The sequence below is a fragment of the Rhyacophila brunnea genome, unplaced genomic scaffold (genome assembly GCF_057557595.1).
Source record: "Rhyacophila brunnea isolate RB1 unplaced genomic scaffold, BYU_Rbru_1.0 scaffold_11, whole genome shotgun sequence".
In the NCBI taxonomy this organism is placed as follows: Eukaryota; Metazoa; Arthropoda; class Insecta; order Trichoptera; family Rhyacophilidae; genus Rhyacophila; species Rhyacophila brunnea.
The window spans coordinates 33,852,692-33,862,417 of record NW_028232763.1 but is presented as its reverse complement, the minus strand read 5'-3'; the positions used below and the strand labels follow the sequence as shown (position 1 = coordinate 33,862,417).

Here is a 9,726-nt window from a genome sequence, read left to right as displayed (position 1 = left end):
GCTGTTGAAACATTATATGGCTATAAACAATACAATATATTTTTATACGGATAAATAATAGAAAATTTTTAATTCTTTTATTCTACGTCTATTCTATTTATAATAACGTACAAATAAATATAAAGAAGAACATTTTTAGTGAACTGTTTATAACCATTTAAAGTAGTTATAGGTATTTAAATTTTAGATTACCTACCTATTTTCATACAAATGGTACCTATATTTTATCAAAATAATTGTATCTGAATTACAGAAAATTATAAAATAAATTCTATTGAAAAAAATAGTGTCTTTTTAAATATTAAATTCGTTACGTTTTGTGGGTTTTGACATTTTACCTATTTAACTGTAAAGTATAAAGTTTTTTAACAGCCATAAATTCTTCTAAAGAATACTCTCGAAATCATCGGAAGTTTCTGGAAGTCTCGTTTCGTTTCGTTTCGTTTCGTTTATACTTGTTCGCCGCTGCGTGGTGATTGTTATTTTCCGTCATTATTTTTTACTTCTCACAGTACACTAATTGTGAATTATTGGAGTACTCCAATTAATTTAAAATAAATTATAATCTTGTGCCGTTGCTAAATTTTCAATGGATAACGTAAGTGTGCTATTCATTGTCATTGTTTAGATATTTACATGCAATATACATTGTGGCCGGTGTCTATTGATACTCGAATTATTATTTTAGGTTACGATTTTGAAGGACAAAGGCAATGCGCTGCTGGCTTCAGGAAATTTTGAGGAAGCAATCAAAGCTTACTCGGAAGCACTTGAATTAGATTCCATAAATTTCGTGCTCTACAGCAACAGATCAGCGGCATACGCCAAAGCCGAGAAGTATGAGGAAGCCCTGCAGGATGCGAATAAAACCATCGAAGTCAATCCTTCGTGGAGCAAAGGATACTCTCGCCAGGGCTCCGCATTGGCCTACCTCGGTAGATACGACGAATCAATCGCTTCCTATGAAAAAGGCTTGGAGTTCAATCCTGGAAATGATCAGTTGATGAGTGGTTTAGCCGAAGTACGCAAGCAAGCGACTCGAGAACCACCTACCCGGAGCCCTTTCCAAGATCCGAATCTCTTTGCGAAACTGCAGGGCAATCCGAAATTCAGGGATTGGCTCAAAGACCCTGAATATGTTAAAACTTTACAGGTTAGATAAATTGCTAATTTTTCACCCCCTTATGTATTCCATACTTATGACTAAATTCATGGCCCCCACACCCTGAAGTGGGCCCCCAGGCCAGCATCTATGGCGGGCCCTCCTACCTATTGCTAAGGTTAAGGGCAGTGTGATTTTCTACAGTAGTGTTCCCCAAGTGGTTTCCACGAAACCCCAAGATTAAGGGTATTCCGTATATTTTCAGAGATTTTTAAATAAATCCAGTTGATTTATTGAGTTGTCGGCACTCAGCATATTATAAAGCACTGATCGCGACCTCAACCCCCAAGTATCCAAGTACCCAAGTAACATAGAACCCTTCGCCATATTGGATAAAAAGCCATTTTGTAAGTCTAAGTCAGGAAACACACATAAAATAATTATAAAACAAAATTCTACGGGTGAATTATCAATAATAATATCAATCATCGAATCATCATATCACATTACAATTACATCGCACAGATACATATTTTTTATTCACAATTATTAAAATACAATTATTTTTTATGAAAAATAAAGACAGTTCGATCGATGACAATGCAAACGCAATAATAACCTATGGCGGGTGGTTTGTTTCTCCAAAGACAATTTTGCTCCAGTAGAGACAACCAAAAGCCTTCTCAGAATTACACACCTCTAGACAGTGGCGCACCCCCGGGCCAAGGGGCCCTGGCATCCCCAAACATGAAAATTATCAAAATGATTTTAAACATTGAAATTGAAAGCCAATAAACTAAACCTTGGGCTTAGACAAATAAAACACGGCAAAAGAATGATGTGTAATCTTCAGCACCCTTTTTAGAAAAATTTGTTGGATTTTAATTTCTAACACAAAAATTACAAAACACTAATGTCAGGTTTTTTTAAAAACCCGATCTCTAATGAAACTGTCAAAAAATTCTCGGTCTCCACCCGAATTCCGGAGTGGTGTAGGTCATGGCTAGGGAAGGCTGACAGGGCTCTAGCCTGGGGGCCCGGCGTGTCGGGTTGACCAGATAAGTGAGATAAATCTTTTGAATTAGCTTTAATAGTAAAAAAAAGTTGCCTGCGGCGCTATTGTACTTCATGGCCATGAACATTTTAAATTATATAATTGTGCATTATATTTTCTGATTATTATGTGTCAATACTTGACAGCTCCATTATTAAAGTAGATATATTAAAAATCGCCAATAATTCACTGTATAAGTACCCTGAATTTGAACTAAAACACAATTTGAAAAACGTTAATGTAGTATTTCACACTGCCTTTAATCTTAGAGGTAGGTAGAGAGCCCGCCAAATATCCTAGCCTGAGGGCCTGTTTCAGGATGTGGGGACAATGGTGTAAATACACCGAGTGCAATAGACAAAAGACCGATAAACGAGAAATTAAGCTGTGTTGTGTTGAGTAGGTTTGTGTATAAGTTAAATGCAATAATACTTTTTTTTGTCCATTTTCAATTAATATTTTGGAACCTCAATTTTAAAATACCAAAAATCGACAATAAACATTCGGCGAAAGAACGACTACACCCACTACAACGGGTGTGGAGTAACAGGCGACCGATTTCGAGTGTGGAAGAATATGGGATAAACTTAGACACCTCTTGAGAATACGCTTGTCCTTCGTTCTGACGCACATTCAATATTGATGTATTCAAAGGTTGAAACATACTATTGCACGTCTATAATGTGTGTTTCATTTTCGTAGGACACTCACATTCAAAATCCTGCTTCAAAATGTATATTGGGGTATAGCCCATCAGAATTATATTTATCAATCTGCTCTGTGCACCAAACTGACAAAAAGATATATTTTTCATTTACTTAAAAACATATATTATGAATCAATCACATTTGCGTTGAAACGAACCAATCCATACGTGAATCTTTGCTTGTAATTGTTATTTAAGCTTGATTGCTCACAATGATTAAGACTATACTTCAGCTGAGGCATGGTCCAAAAAGATTGTGACTACGCGACGCGCAGATTGTACAAACGACGCGTGCAGAACAAAACATTTGTCATAAAAATTCAAAATGCTTCCATTTAATGTTATGTTTATTGTTATATTAGTAATAACAATAATATATTCATTGACATGTTTTCTTTTTCGAGTAAATGTGTAACATTTTTAGTCGTCTTTACACGATTTAAGAATATATTCTTCCGACGACATCACATAACAAATTTACATGCTTACAGCTCGACTATCGCTCTCCAATTGGCAACGAGGCCGAAATTTCGTCCCACCTATTGTTGAAAATTATTTTCCGTTTCACTGAAGTATGCTCTTAATGTGAGTGTTCGTTTTGTAATAAGAGCATTCCCGTAAATATATTTTTTATAATGGTACTTAATACATTTGACGCTAAAGCACCTAGCGCTTATGCGAATCCATATAATTAGCATCCTATTTAAATGTGTTAATTAAAAAGTAATTATCTAGTTAGCAGTCAATGTGTTTTTGTAATAATTGTATAATTTTTGATCTGCTCAGTCATGAATCATCCTTGTACGTTTTCCTGGTGAAAATCAACATACCACCGACAATTATTCAGCTAGCATAGAATGCCCAGCTTTGACACATTTTTTTTCACGTGTGTGAAAGAAAAAAATCGATTATGAATCATGATTGTATATTTTCCTGACTTCACTGACACATGACTTACAATCTATCGAATGCCCAGCTTTAAATACAAAATGGCTGACATACGGGAGTTGCTCTATATTTTAATTGATGAATGGGATGGTGTTAACTGTATTTTGTGTACTTTATTTTACGATACACTTAATATGACAAACTCATAAAATTCGGTGGATGCCTTCATCTAGCAATGGATGGACCCCAGCTGATGATGATGACGATGGCGTAATATGCATGGTATTTTGTTGTTAATCATTTTTATGTCGACAAAGCCATCAAAAACTATCCTGACAAATATTTTAACTATATTCCAACTTCTTGAGTATAGTTCAATAATTATTTGTCTATTAGCTTATATATATATATAAACACTGAGAATTGAGTTTTGTTTGTGTAATTTATAACTAAGATTTAATGTAATGAATAATTCATCAAATCACTATTTTAGGACCTTCAAAAGAATCCACGCGATCTTCAAAATTGCCTACAAGACGAGAGACTATTCAAAACTCTCGGTTTCCTAATCGGCGCTGACATATCCTATGACGAAGACATGGAGACCGATTCACCGCCCATGTTCAAAAGAAGCACGCCCCCTCCCAAGGCCAGCGCACCCAAACCTGAACCGCCTAAACCGGAAGATAACCTTCCTGAAAATAAGAAACTTGCTCTCAAAGAAAAAGAAAAAGGGAATGAATTTTACAAGAAAAAGAGTTTTGATGAGGCACTGAACCATTACAATGCAGCCGTTGAACATGACCCTACCGATATAACTTACCACAATAATATTAGTGCTGTATATTTTGAACAAAAGGAATTTAGAAAGTGTATAGAGCAGTGTGAGAAAGCAATCGAAATCGGGAGAGAGAATAGGGCAGACTATAAACTGATTGCTAAGGCTTTTATGAGAATCGGTAATAACTATTCTTTTAATGTTCAACCATGCAATTACAATCTGCCAGTGGCAAAGACTCACTATGAAAGCCTGCTTCACACCTATCCTCCATAAACAAATTATACAATTTATTGTTTTATGCTTTCGACCATGTCCGATCCTAATAAGATCATTTGGGTGGGCCTCCACAGAGTGGAGGTTTGTATTAACAGATTTGGTTTTTACAAGAAATGGGTGTCAGCCACTTGCTCAACCTATTAGGCCCATACTCTTGACTCATACACTTGAAAAACAATATGTGTACTTTGCCAGACCCAGGATTGGAACCTGGGACCCACAACGCTATAGGCCGACGCTTAATCCGCGTGGCCATCGTAGGACTGATAAAAATTTACCAAATATTTTTTGAAATGTTTACATACCATGCCTCATATACATTTGTTTGAAATTAAAGGCATTTCCACGCCTGCAAACATTGCTATCAAATTAAGTGTAGTTTGGACTGTCCATATTGTATAAATTTGCATGCTGTAATCAAAATGGCACTCCACTAGACCACGCATCACGCCACTGCCGGTGAAAGAGTAAAAATATACCCGCTAACTTGTTTAATGTTTTTATACATTAATTTTTGGGCGGATGTATGTAGGTCTCTATAGGCTTTTGTAATTATTTCACGATAACCTTGCCTCATGGAAATAATTGAAATATGAGATATTTCTGGACGTAAAACCTGCTAGGCGATTGCAACGAATAGCGGAAATTATTTAGCATTACATCTGAAATTATTGGGTATAATCATAACTAATATTTGTATGAACATATCGCACCGTGAGTGTAAAACCAACATATCTGCGAATTTTTCAATTTCGAGATTAAATGCAAAACAACTGCAGAAGTCGTGAACCTGATCATGTAAAAGTGAAGTAACTGAAAGAACATGCAATATAATGTAGATATAAACCAAATATTATGTTTTTTTTAGAAAATCTATTTCTCCTAACAAAAAGAGACTTCAAACCCTAATATATCCAAAATATGTCTTTTCCAGATGCGTTGGTTTTACACTCACGGTGCGATATGTGATTAGCGCCGCAATTCGGAGAAATAAAAAAGATCAGTTTCTATATAAAAGTAATATTTAAAGTTAACTGAATAATATAATTATTCAATTGATTCTGAAATTTACTTTCTTATGAGTCGAGCTGAATATGATGCAATGAATTTCCTCAATTTTATCACAACGTATATTTTTGTTTGTTTCCCTCGGTCTACTAGTAGGTATTTGCCACATCAATCTGCTACCTATTATGTACAGTTGGTTCCCGATTTTGCACTTCCCAGTTGTTCCAAAACATCAATAAAAATATTCAAAACTTTGCAATTATTGTAACATTGTTACCTAATTTCACTACACATGTTCTACAAAATCTACATACAGCAATAATTGTACATAGGCACTTCATAAAGATGAAATTAATTTCAAATGCATATTATCTAAAAATTTGTTCACAATACAAACAAATTACATACATACCGCAGTTAATCGTCTGCCCAATTAACATTGTCCCAGTAAATCGAGAGTCGAACTGTAATATTAAATAAGAAACGTTTGTTGATTTTTGATTATTTTTTAGGTAACGCATACAAGAAATTAGAAGATTGGAAATCGGCTAAGGTATACTACGAGAAGTCGATGTCGGAGCACAGAACGCCGGAAATCAAGACTTTGCTGAGCGACATTGAAAAAAGAGTGAAAGAGGAAGACCGCAAAGCCTATATTGACACGGAGAAATCAGAACAGGAGAAAGAATTAGGAAATGAACTTTTCAAAAAAGGTAAATAGTGATCCAGTGTTCCATTATCAGAATCAGACGTTTCTCCCTATCAATATATGCATGTGCAGTATTACAGATTTTGAAATTAAGGAGAAACATGGACTTTATTATAAACCAAATTTTTTAACACAGCTTAAAGCAAAGAAGGAATCACTAGCGTAGCAAGAAGGGAAGAATGGTTTATGTTTTATGATCGCCTGAAGAAAGCAGCCTTCTAAGTGTTTTTTTGTCAGATCTGGCATTTTTAGCTTGAGAATTTTTTTTTTTTGCAAAGGCTTATTTTCTTACCCTATCTAATATGTTTGTGAATGACTGTTGGTAACACTGATATTAGTACATACATATTGTATCATTGTTATTGTATATTAGCGCAATGAATTGCAATGTTTGAAAATATTATTATTTTTGAACACCTTGCGATGACCCCTCACTCTGAACAGCAGTGGTTTAATCTATAATTACCAATACAGTCTACTTGTCTTATTCTTTTTTCTCTTAAATGTGGCTAATATCTGTAATATAAAAGAATGATTTCCATTATGATGTAAATGATTGCTGCTCTCAAATGAATCATTTCGAAGTTGTTTTTTTCCAGTTAACAGTATCTGTCGCTCATCGACACATTCTTTAGAATGTATAAAAATAATAGATTTATTATGTTTGGCTATGAATGTTTTTCATTTGTTGATAGATCTACATTCTATCTAACTACTTTCATGGTGTTAAATTGCAGGTGACTATGGAAGTGCAGTGAAACACTATTCTGAGGCCATCAAAAGGAATCCCGATGATCCGAAACTATACAGCAACCGCGCAGCCTGTTACACAAAACTTGCCGCCTTTGATTTAGGTCTCAGAGATTGTGAAACTTGCTGCCGGCTTGATGATAAATTCATCAAAGGGTGGATCAGAAAAGGAAAAATATTACAGGTATAAAATCGTTTCTCCTTTGTAAGCTATGTTTTCAACAAAGCTATCAAACCCTATAAGGAGGAGCAAGGAATTTGTTTCTGCCAAAATATAATTCTGGACTGTTGTATAGTCCAAACTCTTTGATTAAAATATATTTTTGTAGATTTATTTCTATGAAAATCATTTCATTCAGGAGTATATTAATCGTATCACTATTATTATTTTGATGTAATGTGTTGGCAATTGTATGAAAATAGTATTGATTTATTATTTTATCTCCTTGGTTACGGAGTTCATATGTCATTGGATATCATTTCTTCAATAAAAATCTCAGCTCTGACATTGGCCATACTGTCATTGGAGAATAATGTTTTTGTGAACAACAAATTAAAGAACATTGTGAATTAAGAGTAGGATTAAATTTGGGGGGGTAAATAATAATATATTTTATTTGGCGAATTCTTGCATTGCAGGGAATGCAACAGTACTCGAAAGCCACAGCCGCATACCAACGTGCGCTAGAGTTGGACTCTGGCAATGCAGAGGCGTTAGAAGGCTACCGTTCCTGTACTATGCAAGTGAATTCCAACCCGGAGGAGGTGAGAAAGCGAGCGATGTCCGATCCTGAAGTCCAGACCATCCTTCGAGATCCGGCTATGAGACTTATTCTAGACCAAATGCAGCAAGACCCGCAGGCTCTGCACGACCATCTCAAGAACCCTGAAATCGCAGCCAAGATACAAAAATTACTGGAATCCGGCCTAATAGCTATCCATTAATATGGTCATCGTCTTTCGTGCTTCAGGTTCAGGTGACAAGTGCTACGTCTGTTTGGCCCGTGATCGCTGAATTATTTAACGATTATTGTTTTGCTGACCGTTTAAGATTTCGAATGAATCTTAAAAATATCGGAGACACTTTGAAGAATATACGTCTAGAGAATTTTCAGTTTCTGACTGCTTAGAATATTTAAAAAAATAATTGACATAAAAGGTACCTTAATGTCGACATGCGTAGGTGTGGCAATATTAATTTTATAACGGTTTATAAAAATTAATAATCTTACTACGAATTTAAAATAGTTAAACAATATAATCTGTTATTCTTTAGAAAAATACTTAAATTCCTCCTACCTTTTTCCATTCTGACACTTTTGTTATCACCCTGAATTAATTATCATTTTGAATAAGTAGTTTTTTCAGGAAAATATTGGATTAAGCTTCACGATAATATGTATGTATGTATTCTAAAAAGTATATGACAATACAATAGTATTAACTTTTTCTCTATTTCTCTATCACTTCCATACCATTACAAAGAAAGGCAACCTGTGTTATTGTTATTTCAGTTTTTATTCTCGCTAAGATTAACAATGAGTAGGTCACAAGTAATTATTATTGTCAGTAAACCTTATTCAACAAAACAAAACAAATCAATCAAAACATATCTTTCCATTAAACAAAATACTGTGGATTTATGCACACCTTTCTCTTGGGGCCTGACGATTTATAATCAACAAGCTAATACAACTATTCCAGCTAATTGATATCCTTCATAATGTATTACATATTATATCCAAGCAGTATTTAAATAAATTATCAGCAATTCTATAAGTGGATTTAATGAATTGCTCAATTGATTTTATTCTCATGAATACTACTTTGTATGAGGAATTACTGTGCATACTAATTCTATGATTATCTTTAACTGAAAAAATGTTTTCTTTTTCATTGCAAATGCATTCCGTGTTAACTTTTGATCAAACAAAATATTTTTTATTTCCTCATGGATTTTTTGTATATGTAACCATTTTCATAATTATTATGTATAAAGTCATGGCTTTTAAATAAACCTTGTTTTTTTTAATGAGAAGTTCATTTTACTAATTTTACCTTAAATGTAACCCTAATCCATCACAATTTCATCGATTATGTATGAGTGTAGGATGCCATATGGAGTACCTATCAATATTGACATTATGATGTCACTTTTTAAATACAGCCGAACTTGGTTATTACGAGGAAGATGGGACCGACTGAATTTGCTCGTTATAAGCGTTACTCATTATATCAGAAAATAGGTATTTTTAAATGAGTGGTCACATAACACAAAAAGTCACAATTCAAACAAAAATACACAATTAGAATTTTTCCGCGAAACAAGCATGGCATTCATAAACTACAAGAGAAGTTGTTTATTGTAATGATGTACTGAGCCACCAGCGTTGGTAGGTACCTCTGACTTCACAAAGCTTGGATTTTTTACATGCAATTCAACCATATGCGT

General features: G+C 34.3%; 1 protein-coding gene across 1 annotated transcript; it reads left to right on the top strand.

Annotated features, from left to right (window-relative positions):
* Nucleotides 1-393: 393 nt before the first annotated feature.
* Stip1 (Stress-induced phosphoprotein 1) lies at nt 394-9,321 on the top strand. Its single transcript, XM_085960308.1, has 6 exons — nt 394-598; nt 689-1,153; nt 4,244-4,709; nt 6,328-6,528; nt 7,262-7,458; nt 7,914-9,321. The coding sequence occupies exons 1-6, from the start codon at nt 590-592 to the stop codon at nt 8,217-8,219; spliced, it is 1,644 nt and encodes a 547-aa protein (XP_085816434.1). The 5' UTR covers nt 394-589; the 3' UTR covers nt 8,220-9,321.
* The last annotated feature ends 405 nt before the right edge of the window (nt 9,322-9,726 follow it).